Raw genomic sequence first — 17,989 nt, forward strand, 5'->3', positions numbered from 1 at the left:
CACCTTGAGCTGTTCTTTGTGTTTTTTTTTTAGTTGTTCCTAAACCGTTTTTGTGCGTGTCCCTGTGTCAGGCTGCATCCTGCTGGGGATGGCTGCTGCCATCAAGGAGTGTCATTGCTATGGGGTGGGGGTGCCTGGTCTGGTCTAGGTGGGTGGTACATGTCTAAATAACATCCACATGAATGCCAGGTCCAAAAGTTTTCCAGCAAAACATTGCAATGTCACAAGAAGATCAATTTGTGGATGATCAATATGATGCTTTTTACTTCTCCTGTCAGTGGTTTTAATGTTGTGGCTGATCAGTATGTATAGTTTAACAGCAAATTAGTATTTCTTTGTACTGAGCACTCTGACGTTTTATACTTAAAGTACATCTTTTTGTTTATACTTTTACACGTTTAATTTTCAGAGCAGGACATATAACAGTATTAGTATTGTTGTATTAGTCTGGTGGATGGTTTGTCAAAGAAAGAAAGCTGCATGTACAAAAGAATATTTTTATTGTCGAACAGTAGAAAAACAGCTGTGGGAACATACAGTTCAAGTTTTATACTGGTTTATAAAAGAATACAAAAGACACTTTTTTAACCTGTAAACAAAAGAGAGAGAGAGTAGCAACTGACAGTAACAAAGAAATATATACACATGGATTTCTAGGACCCTGACTTTTCCACAGTTCACTTCTTCCTCCTCTGTGCTTGTTTTTGTTTAGTACAGCCGGTCTTGGTTTTGGTCTCAGTTTCTTCCAGAGAAACCAGCTTCTTTTTGAGCTTTGCATCCTCAGCAGTACCCCCTCTCCGGTCCCGGCCGGAACGCTGTTGACTCCTCCGCTGCCCTCTCAAACTGCCCACCGAGGCTGAGGACTCCTCCTGTAGTTTGTGCCGCTCACTGACCAAGGACTCGCTGTGGTCCCATACCAGCACCGTTACACCTGAGAGTGAGCAAGATGCATCAGGTGAGACGTTTTGATTTCAAACGTGTGAACAAACACCATGAGTATCAATAATGTGCTTCAGGAGAACTCACCCATCCCAGAGCCGATCATATTACCCATCGGATTGAATTTGTTGATCTGTAAGAACAGAATAAATGATATTAATAACTACAGATTACTGAATGTTTTTCAGATAGTATTTTATGAAAAGATACTCACAGATTTGATCCCTGAGGCAGAGGGATTGTACAGCTGACACACGAGCTCTGCTGTGTTGGAATCAAATATATCAATGGTCCTCTGCTCGCCGGAACAAACACGGTCATCAGGGTAGCGTCCAGCCACAATCAGGTCATACACAGGATGCCATGTGGCCTACAGAACAACAACAGAAGAATACTATTGCCTCAAATGACTTGAAAATGACTATTATTTCTACAACATAGAACTTTTCAGATGTCCTTAAACACTGCTGTGTTCACGTCTAACTTTAAAATGAGTCTCCAGTGACTGGACCTGGACCGGCAGCTGGATCTGATCACGGTTTCTCTCTCTGCATGCAAATAAACATGCAATACATCATTTGTGCCAGACTGTTTCAAAGAAATGGACATCGCTGTTTGTTATGAGTGCACCCTGTCGCGGTGAAGAGATTGAGACTTAGTTCCCAGCAAACTGTGGGATGTAATGAGCTGTAGAGTCTCACTCACTAAAAGTGTTCATGTTAAGTTATTATTAAGGTTATTTATTCATCTCTGCCCTGAAGATCTGAAGTCAGCTATTTTAGAGACCTGGCAAAAACTCAGATTATAATTTGAACCTGGAGGCAGCGATATGCAGAGTAGTGTTGAGTAATAAAAACACGGGAATTTACTGAGGAAATATGTAAATCAACACATGGTCCCTTTGCTGCCAATTAACCACATGTCAATATGTTTCGTTTTTTTTCAGACTGAATTACACATAGCCTACCCATATTCAATCATTTCTTTTGTTAAAGATTTACTAATTACTTCACAATGACAAAATATATAAAAAATTCTCCCTACTAACGAACTAATGACACGGTTTCTTGCGATCATTCAAAATAGCGTTTATGTTTTTTACTGAATGAATGTGGCAAAACTCTAAGAAATGTCTTTACAAGTGTCCCAGACCTCCATCAAATGTAGTTTGAGTGGTTGGACAGAAAACTATTTCGTCTCTAGTCATCAAGTTTTTACTGTTTTACCAACAGTAGCCTCAAATGAATGATCCCAGGAGATATGTGGAAGCTCAGGACTCTGACCCTGAACAATTACTTATTAATTAATGTTATGCATTACCGCTATGCCTAAAACCAGCTGGAAACAACACATTGAACTTTATCTCCTGCTAATATTTTGTCAAAAGCTTTTTCTTCCATCATTACTGGTGAGTCTCGTTATTCTAACCTGTTACAAACTCAGTCTTTACGGAAGTAAGGTTATATTTTTATGGACATTTTTACTCTGGTATAAATGCAATTTTAAAGCAAAGTGGATGAGGCAAAACTCTGCTTATGAGAGGATATGTCCTTCAGTGTAGTCCAGGAAACATGAGCATTGGCACTGCTAGAAGAATGTGGACATACTGCATGTATCCCAGGTCACCTCCCAGCCATCAGAGAGTCTCAAAGCGCCCTGGGTGCATTCACACCTGTACTTATAGCTGGTCACTTATATATCATAATGCCTGGTATGAACAGGGTCTCTGGAATTTGCAATAATTTGTTTAGCAACATTCATGTTTATCGTGAATGTGACCCTGACCAGATTGGCTGCAGTCTCGATCTCTCAGGAGACATTTTTACAGAGCTTACCGGAGAATATAAACACTCTCCTCTACAGAGAAAACTAACCTTGATGGGCGTGAGGTGCTGAAACTGTCTGTGTGGGTGATAGATGATGTGCTGAGGCTTCGACCAGTCGGGAGACGAGTAGACACGGATCTGGTCGTGCTGATCTGTGGTGAGCAACTTGGAGCAGTCCAGTGGGTTGAAGTAGGCTGTGAAGAGACAACAACAACAACAGCTTTATCAGAATGACTAAAGTTAATGTGGTAAAAACAATGGCTAATAGTTAATGTTTTTAACTCACTCACTCAGACACCCTACCCACTCCCACTAGACCACAGTCACAACAGAAATGAAATCAATTATTTATAATAACTTTCATGGCACAGAACACTTTCACTGTGTAAGATCTGTGTTACACCTCCACTGTACAATGAGTAACACCAACCTAATTTAAGCTACTCGTCTTATTCATTACTCACTATTGGTACTTATTTTATTCTTTGGTACTTAATCTTTTGTATCGACCCTATGTGCTACTTCTTTATCCTCTCTGCTGCTGCAACCCTGCAAGTTTCCCTGCTGCAGGATCAATGAACCATTATTTTATCTCATCTTAAAAAGCTATCAAATGATTTTTCATTAAATAAATTTGAAAAACTGAAAAGACAAAGACATCCCCTTCATCTCATACCAACAATCACATTTAACGTCATTACAATTAACGTTAATGCACGTTATTGCACCTTATTAATCCTTCCTATGTATATAATATATATTTACTTCTTGTACATTTGTTCATATGCACATTTTGCACCTTTTTGCTTATACTATTGTTAAGTGTTATAAGTGTTTTAACCATTTAAAAATTTCACACACTACCACTAACGTTACCTGAGTTGACAGGTTTCTCGTGAGGCATGTTGTGCAGGAAGCTGTTCTTGTCTTTGAGGTTCCTCAGGTCCCAGAGCTTCACCGTGCGGTCGACCGAGGCCGTCGCCAGCAGCCAGTCACATCTGGAGTTGAACTCTGCGTGGGTCACCTTGGCTTTGTGCAACTTGTTGCTAAAAATCTGAAACGTCAAAAAAAAAGAGCAAATGCCCGTTGTTTTTCTCGTCTTTAAAATAGGCTGACGAGAAATATCACTTGAAGGCAACACAAGGCAAATAATGAACGCCTCTCTTTGCGCTTCACACACCTTTTGTCCGTCCAAACCGAGAAGTAAGAGCTGCCCCATGTTGTCGCCCGTCACGAGCATCTGTCGGCTCACGGACACATCAACACAGCAGTACCAATAACTGTGAAGAAATATTGAAAACAACGTGAATTGACTTCTTTTGACTAACAGGATGAAACATAAATGAAAACGTGATTCATAAAATCTGTTAAAAATCATTAAAAATGTTGATATTAATTCTTAAAAACCTAATGAATATTCTACAAATGGTAATCTATAGGAACATGAACATCTATACAGTAATTAGATGAATGAGACATCTACACGTTATACGGTACGCACAGCGAGGTATTATTATACTTTACAGTTCACCCACACAACACAAATGATGTCTTCTCACTGACCTCTAGTGGTATCTCACCATGCAGATAGTCATGTGTTTATAAGCCTGTGTACAGAGAGGTTGTCTTTGAGATTCACAAACATGGAGGTGGAATAAATTTGGTTTGTGCTGCTCACACATTTTCCTTGTAACTCTTGGTATTCTCCACAATTCTTCATTAATAGATTCACCGGAAATACTAATTAAGAACATTTTTTTCTACAAATCTGTGAACTGTCCAGAGTAATGAGGATTTTTTTCTAAATGTATGTTAGCAACACACACTGTAGTTGTAGTGTGGTGCTGGGAATCCCTCTACTTGTGATAAGTTTGCTCTAAAGCGTCTGGACTATCTGCAGAGACAGTAGAGGTGAGTGAAAACACTGCCCAGCATCAGTCTTCTTTGCCGTTTTCTCACCAAACATTGTGGTTATCGTGGCCACAGTCTGGAGTTCTGGACAGTACGGTGGGTGCGTTTCCCTCAAAGCTCTGCAAGGCCAGTGTGCCCTCGCCAGAAGCCACATAGACTCTGGAGAAGTCCGTGGGGCAAAACTTCATCCCTCCAATAAAGTCTCCTGCTCCGTTCTGTGCACACAAACACAAATGCAGGCCTGTCACGGGACGGTTATCGGCGCTACACCGATACAACGCAAATGTTTAAAACCAACAAGGGCCAGCGATGGGAAGACTGATGCTGGGCTGATCCGGCCTCAAACCCATCACCATTCAGCGTAGAGAAACAGAGGAGGCTCAGTCTTACTTCAGCGTGTCTGTGTTGGCAAACACTGTTAGAGTTGTTCCACTGAAATCTCGGAGTGCTGTCGTACCCCCCATAGACGCGGTGAAAAGCTGACTGGGATTTAACTGGTTAAACTTCATGTCAGTAATTGAGTCTCCAGCTCCCATCTAAGAACCGATAACAGTGCGTTATGAAGCTAATCTAAACTGCTCCGTTCTGTGTCCTTGTATAATCAAACTGTTGCATAATTTAATGAACACATTTTATCGTTATCCATTCAAGTATTACGCTCAACAGTCTGAATCATAATGCAAGAGCTTACCCCTTGAATAAAGGTTTTCTCTGTGGGCATCTCAAAGTCACGTAGATAAATGTCTCCTCCCTTGGAGGCCACAGCCAGAGTGGTGGGATGAGTGGGATGCCATTCCAGACACGTGATTCTGCGGTCGAAGGGACTGGAAGCAGCGTGGAAGTGATAAGACTGCAGGGAGCGAACGAAAGGCTCCTGGAGACACTGGAAGAGAGAACAGAGTTGGAAGAGCACCGGACTTGAACCGGACATTTCGTTTCTTTATTACTGATCTGCTCTGTGTGGGGAGCTGTGGAGTAGTGGTTAGAGGTACAGCTTGGGACCGAGGGGTCCCAGATTCGCCTCCTGCCATGTCCATGGCTGAGGTGCCCCTTGGCAAACATCTAACCCCCAAACTGCTCCCCGGGCGCAGTCCTTAGAGGCTGCAGCCCACTGCTCCAACTGTACACGCTACTGTGTGAACGAATGGATGAGTCAGACAGCAGGAGCTGCAATTTCCCCATTACGGGACAATTAAAGTTTACATCATTATTATTGTTATTATATGAAATACTTGACTCCACTTAAAGTTGTAAGAATTAATCCAGTTAGAGAAAACAACCTAAGGCTACAGATCTATACAAGACTTGTGGAGTTATACCTGTTCATGCAGGACTGACACAGGGTAGTTATTGGTGCAAATGTTTAAACCAGCAAGGGCCACTGTTGAGAAGACGGGACTGAACCAGCTCCAATAAGCTTGTCTTTGAAAGCCTTTCTCATGGGAGCAGATAGCATTTATCAAAACTACATTAAGATGGACAGGATTTTGTCAATTCTCTCTTTTTTTATTATTATTTATATAAATTTAGTGTTTTTTCGTTGTTTCCACATGTATCTTGATGGATCCTTAGAATGAGGAGATATCAATCTGCTCTCTTTAATCCCAGATCTGAATATCAAAATGTGTGAAACTCGCTGGAATCATTTTTACATACAGTGGGTCACGTGAAGCCAGCGATTATATGACAGTGAAGACACTGAATATTAGGAGGACACTGTTGACATGGTCGGTGTGTCCCTGTCTGCTACTAGAATACGGTTGTTATAAAGGAGGATCCATGAAGTCTGGGGTCAGTCAGTATCCCACCCAGGACAGACTGGAGGAAGAAGGAGGAGCAGCTCTCTTACCTGTCTCATCTGTGAGTGCAGACTTTGCCCCAGAGTGCTCCTGTAAATATAATGCAGGATGCTCCCATGTCCACCTCTCTTCTGGACTCCTGCAGACTTCGCAGGAGGCCCTGCAAGACACACAGACCCCACCGCACTGTCATCAGCAGAACATTTCACATTCCGTGTCACTGAAGTGGAGTTATCATATCAATGATACACACATGCTTTTGATGATTCTCCTTTTTTCTTATCTGCCAGTTTTTTGGAGAGCGTTGCACCAGATTCTCCCGCAGGTCTTTTCTTCACTTTACTCTTTGGTTCATTGGACTTTGTGGGCTTGGTTTTCATTTTCTACCTGTAAAAGCAACAACACGCTACAGCATGGGCGATTTGACTCGACAAGTGCATCATCCGTCTGCACGAAAAAGGTTCATAATTACCGCTTACCTGTATGGTCACTATTCAGTCGTACAGCTTAATAGCAGGAACTTTTCTGTTTGCATAACACTGGCTGCAGCACACGTGACTGTGCTTGATCGCCTTCTGTCGGTTTGATTGGTGCTTTTCACACCAGCTTCCGGGTGCAACGCTGCCACCTACCGGACGAGACTGAGAAACACGTGTCTTTGTTTTGTAACGTGTTTTTGCTGGTAACCAGTAAGCGGCACTATTTATATAGCAACCACCATCAACAGGAGCCATGTTTGCAGTTAAGGTAGGACTACAGTGTGAGGTCACGTCCGGTTTCACGTTGACTTGACAGCTATTACTAATGAAAAGTGTATTTATAAATGCAGCAAACCAATAAGTTATTACTAATGCTTCTACCACATTCTTCACCACCACCTACTATTATTTATTATTTAAAAGTGGTAATTATAATGAATGTACCAAAACAGTCTGTTTGTACAGCCTATTAATCTATAAGAAGGGCCGTGCTTAATACTACCAACTTTTTCATCACTAAATATTCAAGTTTAACATACAATTGGTATTTTAAAGTATATTTTAGTAGTTATATTTTTGAAAACTCATTATGGCATAGACTTATACAGCATATTTTCAGGAAATATATTTAATCTGTATGATCTCAGTTACAGTTTGGCTGGTTATAAAATTTATTTTATTTCTTACATCCATATTTTACTGCCCTTATGTTGTCACATTTAGATTCAGACTGAAATAAACCCCTGCATAAAAACCAACTATCTCTTATTATCTAAAACAACCATTGTGAAAATTAATTTATTTTTGGTTGGTTGGTTTCTCAGACTGTTCTGTCTATTAAAGTACTCCCGTGTTATCTTTTACTTGTGTTTTGTCTACAGTCTATGGTATCTCTTGACCTCAAACTGTTTGACTATATTTGTCTATGGCTATTTTGCTATTTCCATAAAAGACCCGGAAGTGATGGCGGAACCACGTGTCTACTGTTTCTGAAATCCTATTGGCTGCTGCCGGCCCCTTTTGAAAAACCGTCCTCTGATTGGGGGCGGAGGGAAGATTCAAAATCGGAGCAACAGAGACGGTAAAACCAAACCAGACAACAGAGCTACGATGATAAGACAAGCGTAAGTAAAGCTTAATGTGTTTTTAATGTGTCGCAGTCAGATCACGTTACATACACCGGTTCTGTAAGTTGTTGATAAAAGCCGAGAAAGAGTTAACACAGTTATCGATGGGTGTTGACTAGCTTAGCTGTAAAGTTAGCCGGGGGGGCTAATTAGTTGTCTAGACTGTGGCTTTGTTAACTTTTCACCATGGCTTACCGTCATAAATGGCTAACATTGTTGTTTTTCTACAGAAAGGGTAGAACACCCCGCAGGCCTCCTCCTAAAAAGCCTCCCAGCAACCAGACAGACCCGGTTGGGGTGAGTGTCACTGAAGGAGCAGGTTAACTCGGCTAACAACACAAATGAAACTCGTTCACTGGTTTGGCTAATTGTGGCAGTCTATTACCAATTTACTCATCGGCTAATTCAGAGGCTAGACTATCTGAGTGGTGCTAATTGAAGTGAGCAGCTGGAGCTCATTTGACCGTGCGGCGTTTTTGTTTTTTTTCTCAGGTGTACTGCCGCGTGCGACCTCTGGGCGTGGAGGACGAGGAGTGCTGCATTGAGGTGATCAGCGGCACCACCATCCAGCTGCACGCCCCTGAAGGCTTCAAATCACACCGGAATGGAGAGTGCAAAGAGGTGACAAATGTAATCAACCTGGAGCTGCTTTAAAATAAAGGCTAATGTAAAAAATATCCAACAAGAGATCCAAACCAGCTATTAACGGATTCAGTTATTAATCATCCTCTGGTGGTGGGAGCTGATTAGAGCTCCATCATGTCCACTATTGGAAACACATGGGCGAGTCACGTGGTTTCACTGACAACTTTCCTTCATCATAGGTGTCTGGAGTCAGTCCTAAATACATCATCCTGCTGCTTTAGGTCTCACTTGCACTATTAATCTGTGGCTAAATATATTCTTTAAAGTTGCACTGTTATCGTGTGGGGAGCGTTTGCTTAAAAACGTCAATGCCTTGCAGGTTAAAGAAGTTGCTGCCACCTATCTGATTCTCTAGCCTTCCAGCACTCCTGGAGGCAATCCTGAAGTGTTTGCAGGCTAGATATCTAATCCCTCCAGTGGGGAGTTTAGGTGTCCAGAAATAGCTAAAGAGTTGTGTTGATGCTGCTCCTTTTGCAAAAAAAAAGGAGCTTAATAAAGTGGTTCGGGCACCCTTGTAGGATGTTTCTTAAATACTCAATGTGGAGATATTCTAGGTATAGGCAGCTGTGAGGGAAAACTAGTATGTGGTCTGTTATAAAGATTTATCTGGTTTAATTTGAACGTGTAGGCCTGGGTGCCACTGAAAGTAAAGGAGAAATATATAAAAATATATCAGAAAGCCAGTATTATACTTTACAGCAATGAAATCCACCAGATGTCAACTAATCTGTTTTGCTTTCCAGACGCAATACTCCTTCAAAAAAGTCTTCGGAGTGTCAGTATCTCAGGTGGAGCTCTTTGAGCTTGTGGCCAAACCTCTTGTCAACGACCTCATCCGTGGGAAAAATGGTGAGCCCTCAAACCGCCTCCAGAAATGTACCAGGATTATTTTAAAGACCAATGACAGCCAGATCTTTACCAACTTAACACGAGTAATTCTGCCGTGCTTTCTCTCACTGAATATATCTGTGTTTTAACATGCTCAGGACCAAAGTATAGCTTGAGTTTGATTTTATCGTCGGCTGATTTGCTCTCTGTTGCAGGTCTGCTCTTTACATATGGGGTGACAGGAAGTGGAAAGACCTTCACCATGACTGGAACCCCAGGTCAGGGTGGACTTCTGCCTCGCTCCCTCAACATGATCTTCAACAGCATAGCTCCCTACCAAGCCAAACGATATGTAAGAGAGCACGGTTATGTTTTGTACCCATCCATTTAATTTAATAATACTTGATCAAATCTGTGTGTTTATCTAACTGAATTCTTCCTCTTCAGGTTTTTAGAGCGGATGATAAAAATGGTGTGGAAGTTCAGAGTGAAGTCGATGCGTTGTTGGAGCGACAGAGGCGGGAAAACAACTCATCTGTTTCCAAGGCTACACCCTCCAGGTAAAGATCCATTTACACAGTTTGAGTCTGGGCTGTAAAATCTGCAGCCATCAATAGCACAGTCACTGTGACTGAGTCTTTTATACAAACCAACCAATCAAAAAAAAAAAAAGAGACACAGATCACACTGACATTGTACACAGATCCATCAAAGCTATACCTCATCTCGGGGTCGGAAAACCACAAGTCGGAGCCCTATGAAGTATCATTGCTCTGCAGCAGGATGACGCACATATAACCGGTAGTTTTCTACTTTGATTTCAGACAAAAGATTGATCCTGAAATTGCTGACATGATTAAGCCAGAGGAGACTTATAACACTGATGGTGTGGATGAGGACAGCAGCTACAGCGTCTTCATCTCCTACATAGAAATCTACAACAACTACATCTACGACCTTCTGGAGGAAACTCAGGAAGACACAATCAAACCAAAGTGAGTTCAGATATGGCAAATGAATGAATGATTAATTGGCACAATCTTTTTTTTTTTTTTTTTTTTTTTTTTTTTAAGTTGTTTAGAGTAATTGGACAGAATATATGAACAATAGTGGTTTCAGATTTTGTTTTGATGGTGTAGCTAGTAGACAAAATTACTGTGTTTTCTTTTTACTAGGTGGAATGGTGGAGGCACACCTGTGCGCCAGAACACTGAGTTCATGTATGTCCTGTACACCAGAGTAGCAGCCTGGTTTAGCTGAACTGTCAATGCTGCACAAATCAATCAGCAGCTTAAATTGTAAATGGAGCCTCATCTATGCTGGAGACCTTTTCAAAGTTGCACAAATACTGTGGTGTATGATTAAATATGTAATCCTGGTAGATGACAACCAAGCTGTTTCTCAGCTATCTGAAAGAAGCAGCTGCTGGTTAAAACTGAAAATAGTCAATGAAGCAGCTGGTAAATCAACAGTATCTGCAAATATTTAATGAGTAATTATATAAACAGTTGGTAACATAATGAACAATTTTAAGAATTTGGCATTTTTCTATAGTTTGTACTGTTTATATTTTATATTAAGTATATAGTTTAATCCATAAATTGTAAGTAATTGATGGTGACAATCATGAGTTGTAGCCTTAAAGCCATAATTCCATTTTCTGAATGGGGGAAAGACGTCATTTAAATCAAATGGTCTTAAATCTGAGCAGGCATAAACTCATTCACTCAGGAACATAATGAGATTCAATACTGAGTAAAAACATGATTAAGAGAGCTGTTGATAGCTACGTCAGGTCTCCAGTGTTGATGAGTATTCCTTCCTTTAGTCCTAAAAATCCCAGCATTACCCCCCTGCTGCTTGTAGTCTGTGTTATGGCAAAGACCCAAATGTCTTTAAACATACGTGTTGCTTTGTACACCGCTTGGCGATTGCAGCTTTCTAATTATGTTCTGTGGCTGGAATCAAGCAACAATCATGTGCACCACCCCGCCCGTCCCCATTCAGTGCTTTCTACATCTATTGCATGGAAAAAATGCAAAACTCTTCAGTGAATAACATGTATATTTTCTCAATGTAGACCACCTCAGTCTAAAATCCTCAGAGAAGACCAGAATCACAACATGTATGTGGCTGGCTGCATGGAGGTGGAAGTAAAGTCTGCTGAGGAGGCTTTTCAAGTATTCTGGAGAGGTGAGTTGTTTTCTAAATTTAAAGAATCTAATCTGAAATGTAAAGGCATAAAATGTAAAATAAATTAATACATGAAATAACACTGCAGTGATGATGTAGATGTGGCTGACCTGGGATTGCTGGCCTCCGGGCCGGCTCTGTCCAGGAAATGACCTCAGTAAATCTTCTCTCTGAGCAGGTCACAGAGTAGTTGAAAGCATTAATTTTGTTCCTGGAATAGTTTAAGGGTTGATCCTGCTTGTGAAGACTCGTGCTTGTGAATAAATTCGCTCTAAAAGTTGCTGCTGCTGTTGTTGTTGTTCCAGGTCAAAAGAAGAGGAAGGTCGCAAACACCCGGCTGAACAGAGAGTCCAGTCGCTCACACAGCGTGTTCATTATTAAACTGGCCCAGGCTCCTCTTGATGCAGATGGAGACACTATTCTCCAGGTCAGCTGAAAGTGAAACCAAACTACAGGTTCCAGCGTTGAGTGCCATTAATTGTACACTGACAACCAATTTTTTGCGTTTTCTCATTTTGATTGTCAGGATAAGAGCCAGGTGAGTGTCAGTCAGCTTTGCCTGGTTGACTTGGCAGGAAGTGAGCGGACGGGGAGGACGGGGGCAGAAGGCACTCGTATACGTGAAGCAGGTTTGTCAAATACAAATATCAAGATCTGACTTTAGATCTCTAAGTTTCATGTGAGGTTTAACAATATTTTACCACGCCGCTCACAGGTAACATCAACCAGTCTCTGCTGAATCTGAGGACGTGCATGGAGATACTTCGAGAGAACCAAATGTGTGGCACAAACAGGGTATGTGTTGACGAATTAACGCTTCACAATGACTTGCACTCATGAACCATGTAGATCATGTAGGTCTTCTCTTATAGATGGTCCCCTACAGAGACTCCAAAGTTACCCACCTGTTTAAAAACTACTTTGATGGCGAGGGAAAAGTCAGAATGGTTGTTTGCGTCAACCCAAAGGCTGACGAGTACGAGGAAACCCTGGTGAGTTTATCCCGCTCTAACACTGTTGCTTTAAAGTACTTATAAGTTACCTTTTTTTGTCTAACGCACAAGACGCGCTCTGTTCGTGCAGCTGGTGATGCGGTTTGCAGAGATGACGCAGGAGGTGGAAGTGGCTTCGCCAATGGACAGGCCGATCTGTGGCTTCACTCCAGGCCGTCGTCATAGAAACCAGGCGTTTCAAGACGAACTGTCTCGGAAGCTGGAGCAGCGTGGCGGCCCAATAGACAAGGGTAATGGTCACACACCTGCAATAAAAAAAGAAACAACACTACTTAAAAATGAAACATGTGATCCATAGCTGTCTAATATTTATACTTATAGTAATAACATGTCAAAGAGAATCGGCAGGAAGTAGACAGTTCATTATTTTAGCAGAATAACTGCTGTAGTAATTTATTATTCAGTCATGTGCTTACACCTTTATCAAGCTCCAGCTTGTACCATCAGTATAAGTGAATCCACAAAGACATTATTTGAAGTTCAAGTTTCAAAAGCCTTCACATAAAAAGAAATAAAACATTGTCTTCAACATCTTATCTATGGAATATTTTATTAAAACGCACAATGTGTTGTGTTTTTGTAGATGTGTCCTCTGTTCTAAACCACCTGGTGAACAGCCTCCCACCTTTACCCTCCTGTGAGATTACTGACCCACACGATGACATCACCCTGCCCAGGCTGATTGAAGCTCTGCAGAACAGACAGAGGATCAGAGAGATGATGGTTGCAGAATACAACAAAGCAGGTGTCTGCTCACATTTAGCCGTAACTTGTGCCTTTCGAAGGATCAGGTTACTTGAAAAGTTAGACTACTTATTTATGCTCACATTTCCTCTCATTCATCACATTTTAGCCAACATGATGAAGTCTATGCTTCAGGAGCTGGATAACAACCTCATTTCCAAAGACGACTATATTCATGAGCAAAATGGCAAACTGGCAGAGAAGGACAAAATCATCCAGAACAACAAGACAGAGATTGAACGTTTGGAGAAGAAAACCAAGATGCAAGAACACAAGGTGGGACAACATTCAAGCTTTCTTAAGCGTTCTGGTTTGTTCAAATGTTTAGTTTCTTAAATGTCCCATGTGGCTGTGTTTCAGATGGACATCTTGCAGAAAACGACCAAAATCTATGAGGGTGACAAGCGTGCGATGCAGCAGGAGCTGGAAACCAGAGAACAGAGGCTGCATAGGGAGTTGTCTGAAAAGAGACGCATGGAGCAGCGCATGCAGGGCATGGTCTCAGACACCCAGTTCAAGTGGGAGAAAGAATGTGTGAGTTTACAACAGCTGTCTTGTTATCTGTTCATAATTTAGGCGAATCTGTAATTCCTCCACCTCTTCAGTAATTATTGCGGTGTTTCAACATTAATGCTCTTGTTGTGCAGGAGAGACGTGTTAATGCAAAGCAGCTTGAGATGCAAAACAAGCTCTGGGTGAAGGATGAAAAGCTGAAGCAACTCAAGGCCATCGTAACGGAGACCAAGAATTCAGGCCGCCCTGATCCCCCACCACGTCAGACTCAGCCTCAGCTTCAGACACAGCCTCAGCCTCAGTCACAGCCTCGGTCTCAGCGGCCTTCCAGAGAGGAACGCCTCCCGACAAAGAGATCTGCCTCACCCTCACCTGTCCCTGTATGTTGTCTTCACAGTACTTGGCTACTGCCTTTCAAAAACGAACCACAAATCCCACTGTAATGGTTGCGCATAGATTATTGTAGATGCCTCACACACATTATTATGGCATGGCTGTTGTATTTGTCTACATGAGACTGTGCAGGTGTTCTGTTCCTTTAAACATTCTCTTCGTTCCACCTCTTTGTTTAACATTTAATGTTTTCTCTACCTGTAATTGTGCCGTCCTTACGTTCTGCTCCTCAGTACTGTTGATTCTCCTCATGTTAGTCCAGAGCCAGGGTCACAGCCAGTCAGTGCCAACAGAGTTGAGGAGGTTCAAATGAACCCGTAGCCTGTCTGCCTCGTCCCTTGCATCATTAGTTCTTTATCTGTGGCTAACTCTATCTCCAGTAGTTCAGGACAGCAGACAAGGTTAACTATTCCCCGAGTACACCCACAAGAAGAGAATCTTCTGCCTTCCCCTCAACTAGCCAGGCCAGGAGGAGATATGCAGGCTGTGTAGAGAGGAAGAAGGGAGTCTGCTCCCCCTATTCCTACATTTATTTGAGATCTGAGAGAAGCTACAGGGTCAGTGAGTTAGCTACAGGCTTTAAATGTTTGTAGAGTTGAAACTAGTTATCAGGTTTAGGTTCATACAATTGAAAAATATTCCCAGCCATTCACCACTTTTATAATATCTCGGTCAAGCTTTGTAATTATTTAACCAAGTCACTTTTTGTTTCCCTCTTTTTTAAATTGTTCTAATATTCATCCGAGCAGACGACGGCACCGGTACGCCCGCTGCACCGTCGTTCCCGTTCTGCTGGTGGGGAGAAGTGGGTGGACCACAAGCCGTCCTCCAGCCTGGACTTGGGCACAGTTTTGCAACCCGTCATCCCCAATTCCATCCAGGTGTCCGCACCCAGCGAGAAGGCGCTGTCGAAGTGTGACAGATACGTGTTAACGCACCAGGAAGTGGCTTCTGATGGCGAGATACAGACCAAACTTATTAAGGTGAAGTATGCTGCACGTCAGACAAAACGTCTGCATCTGATTAGATAACCATCTGCCGGATAATCAGAAAGAGCTGTCTGGTTTCACTACCTTATTCAGTCTGACATCATGTTAATGATAGGTGTCTGTTTGGGAGGGGTTCTTATTTCAACACTGAGGAAGCTGTAGGACTTGATACTGGGAGAAATTAGTTTTTTCATCTTAACTCAAAAGAATCTGTCGGTGTTATCATTTACTTAAAGTTGATTCAATAGTCTGTGTCAGTGTCAGTCTTATTGGTGCTTGTCCTGAGACAAAGAAGTGTTGGTGTGGTTATAAATTAGAGACACTTGGTGACTTAACATGTTATGTGTTTAATAAAAAACAATACTACATTTCACTGGATTAACTACTAATTAAAGTTGGCTTTTAACTCATGATTGTTGTTCATGTTTTCAGGGTGAGGTGATTAAAACCAGAGGAGGAGGACAAGCTGTCCAGTTCACTGACATCGAGACACTGAGACAGGAGCAGACCACAGGCCCAAAGTAATAGCCTACACTAAGATAATCATAGTTTTCCTCTCTTCTTAAAAAGTCTTTTAAATGTTCAAAGTGTGTTGTGATTGTTGCATTGGAGAGAATAGGATCAGACATTAGTGCATGTGCTCTGCTTGGTCTTCAGAATATCTCTCATAATGTCTGTTTGCAGTCTTGGACTGAGACTTTGACAGATCTGTGATTATGTGCGTTTAGGCACAAATTAAGGAAATGCCCAGATTATAGTTGTATAGTTTTTGTTTGTGGTTGAAGATGATGTAGCGATAACAACAAAACTAATCTGTCACTCGATATTTTTATTTTTTTTTTCTCTGAAGTCGGAAGAGGAGGTCTTCAGAGGGCACCCCAGCCAATGGAGATCGAAGAGATGGAGCCTGGACTGATGTGGAGTCGAGGGTACGATGATTAAATTCGTTATTACATGCGTGTCTCGGTTTAAAATCAGATGAGAGGAGGCCCCACTGCCATTTTCCACATCCAACTACTGAACACATCCTGTGTAGATGCAGCCCTGAAGAAGCAAAACACCTGGGGGGGAAAAAATGGCTCTTCATAGTCTCTAATATTACAGGCTAAGAGTTCATCTTAATCGTGCTAATGCATCTTTCAAGTGTTCAGACTTCAGAGTAGACCTGGGTCTTAATTCTCTCTTTTTGTCCCCCAGTGCTCTGTGGCGGTGGAGATGAGGGCCGGATCAAACCTGGGACCTGGATATGAACATCATGGGTTCACTAAGTAAGCCATCAACTTGTTCTCAATCACATCTTGTTTTCACCCACAATTCATAACTAGAGACGTTTCAACTGATCATTGACTCTTTCTTGTCACAGGCGTAGAAAACCTTGAAAGCGACACACTGCTGAAACACCGATCACTCCCCGCTATCCTCACCTGGCTGTTGTGCAATAGTCTGAATTTTGTTTTTATATTTAGCTCTAGTGATAATATTTAAATCTTTTCCATGCTTTTATATATTATATTATGTATGCAACAGTGTATATACAGTGTGCGTCACCAAAGCCATTTTGTAAAAATATTTTATATGCTGATTGAAATACAAGTGTTGCCAGATAATGTCTAATGTTTAGTTACTGTCACCCAAAAGCTAAAAAAAAAAAAAGTGTTTGCACATTTGTTACTCTGCATGAGGACTTATTGTGGAGCTGCCCCCAGTATGCATTTGTCTGCAAAATACAGTTTGTTTTTGTGATTACTGAATTATGAGCTGCATCTGAATAATAATCAGTTACTACTTTCTTTCTTCACTGTACACCCAGGAATAAAATTCCTTTGAAGCATAACTTTGTTGTGGATGTTTGGGTTTAGAGCACATGAGCAGCATCACTTCTCAACACTAGATGGCAGCACAGGACAGTAGCATACAATAAATCCTCACTGTGTATACTGCTATGAGGAGGTATCCTCTATACTGCATTACTCTGCAGGAAAATGTCAACTTTATCAGTATCACCAAACAAGCAGATTTCCTTTTCAGTTTCAGACTCTTCAATTGCAACAGAATTCCTGGTAGGTTAATAATAGACTCCCCTTTGTTTCGAAATGATGCTTGAAAACAGATTTAAAGTCAGTCAGGGCCTCTGGCCAACCGAGTGCCACGAGTGAAGCAATAGAGTCTGTCAAACAAAGTCTGATTTCATTTACTTTGCTGAAATTGCTTCCCTGTGATCACGCTCGATTAGATATTCATTACGTTAAACAAGACACCTTGTATATAAATCCATATTAAATTAGTCTGGTTAGCTGGGTAGGTCTTGTGTCTTGGCTTTCACTGCTGTGGTTGGCTCTCCAACCTGTTTTGTGTCAAATAAAGGAACAACAGCTAATTTTAGTATTTGTGGAAAAAGTAGAAATATGTTAATTTCATGACATATTGTGAAGTGATGTTGAGAGGATTCAGTATTAGCAGACAAAATGATAAAATAAGCTCTTTAAACTAACTAATTTTTACCTGTCAGGTAAAGATGGATAAAGGATTCAATGTTTACCTCAGAAAATACAGAAGAATGGAACAAATAAAGCAGTATTATAAGACCACT

The 17,989-nt window shown here is 41.5% G+C and overlaps 2 protein-coding genes across 4 annotated transcripts; one reads left to right on the top strand and one right to left on the bottom strand.

Annotated features, from left to right (window-relative positions):
- Positions 1 to 456: 456 nt before the first annotated feature.
- On the bottom strand, positions 457 to 7,079 carry ddb2 (damage-specific DNA binding protein 2). 3 transcript variants are annotated; one of them, XM_084554637.1, is made up of 11 exons: positions 6,955 to 7,079; positions 6,729 to 6,862; positions 6,526 to 6,635; positions 5,368 to 5,559; positions 4,725 to 4,891; positions 3,946 to 4,045; positions 3,642 to 3,819; positions 2,814 to 2,959; positions 1,154 to 1,309; positions 1,027 to 1,072; positions 457 to 931 (listed from the first exon to the last, which is right to left on the bottom strand). In XM_084554637.1, exons 2-11 carry the CDS (start codon positions 6,853 to 6,855, stop codon positions 678 to 680), a joined length of 1,476 nt encoding a protein of 491 aa, XP_084410763.1. In that variant the 5' UTR covers positions 6,856 to 6,862; positions 6,955 to 7,079; the 3' UTR covers positions 457 to 677. The 3 variants fall into 3 exon arrangements, with proteins under 3 accessions (XP_084410763.1, XP_084410765.1, XP_084410764.1); XM_084554639.1 differs by lacking the exon at positions 4,725 to 4,891 and adding an exon at positions 5,067 to 5,170; XM_084554638.1 differs by lacking the exon at positions 4,725 to 4,891 and adding an exon at positions 5,067 to 5,212.
- Positions 7,080 to 8,049: 970 nt separating this feature from the next.
- Positions 8,050 to 17,150, top strand: kif23 (kinesin family member 23). Its single transcript, XM_084556041.1, has 22 exons — positions 8,050 to 8,078; positions 8,312 to 8,378; positions 8,574 to 8,702; positions 9,470 to 9,575; positions 9,770 to 9,906; positions 10,002 to 10,114; positions 10,379 to 10,549; positions 11,635 to 11,747; positions 12,053 to 12,174; positions 12,274 to 12,376; positions 12,463 to 12,542; positions 12,620 to 12,739; positions 12,831 to 12,990; positions 13,344 to 13,505; positions 13,614 to 13,780; positions 13,865 to 14,038; positions 14,152 to 14,397; positions 15,160 to 15,393; positions 15,832 to 15,920; positions 16,250 to 16,328; positions 16,597 to 16,667; positions 16,763 to 17,150. The coding sequence occupies exons 1-22, from the start codon at positions 8,065 to 8,067 to the stop codon at positions 16,776 to 16,778; spliced, it is 2,673 nt and encodes an 890-aa protein (XP_084412167.1). The 5' UTR covers positions 8,050 to 8,064; the 3' UTR covers positions 16,779 to 17,150.
- The last annotated feature ends 839 nt before the right edge of the window (positions 17,151 to 17,989 follow it).

The sequence above is a fragment of the Chelon labrosus genome (genome assembly GCF_963514085.1).
Source record: "Chelon labrosus genome assembly, chromosome: 11".
Lineage (NCBI taxonomy): Eukaryota > Metazoa > Chordata > Actinopteri > Mugiliformes > Mugilidae > Chelon > Chelon labrosus.

Coding starts and splice junctions, on each gene's coding strand:
- kif23 (XM_084556041.1), top strand. Junction 11,748..12,052: donor TTTTCAAGTATTCTGGAGAG/GTGAGTTGTTTT, acceptor TTGTTGTTCCAG/GTCAAAAGAAGAGGAAGGTC. Junction 12,740..12,830: donor ACGAGTACGAGGAAACCCTG/GTGAGTTTATCC, acceptor CTGTTCGTGCAG/CTGGTGATGCGGTTTGCAGA.
- ddb2 (XM_084554637.1), bottom strand. CDS start 6,855: ATGAAAACCAAGCCCACAAAGTCCAATGAACCAAAGAGTAAAGTGAAG. Junction 5,560..6,525: donor TGCACTCACAGATGAGACAG/GTAAGAGAGCTG, acceptor TCTCTCTTCCAG/TGTCTCCAGGAGCCTTTCGT. Junction 3,820..3,945: donor TCGGTTTGGACGGACAAAAG/GTGTGTGAAGCG, acceptor TTGACGTTTCAG/ATTTTTAGCAACAAGTTGCA.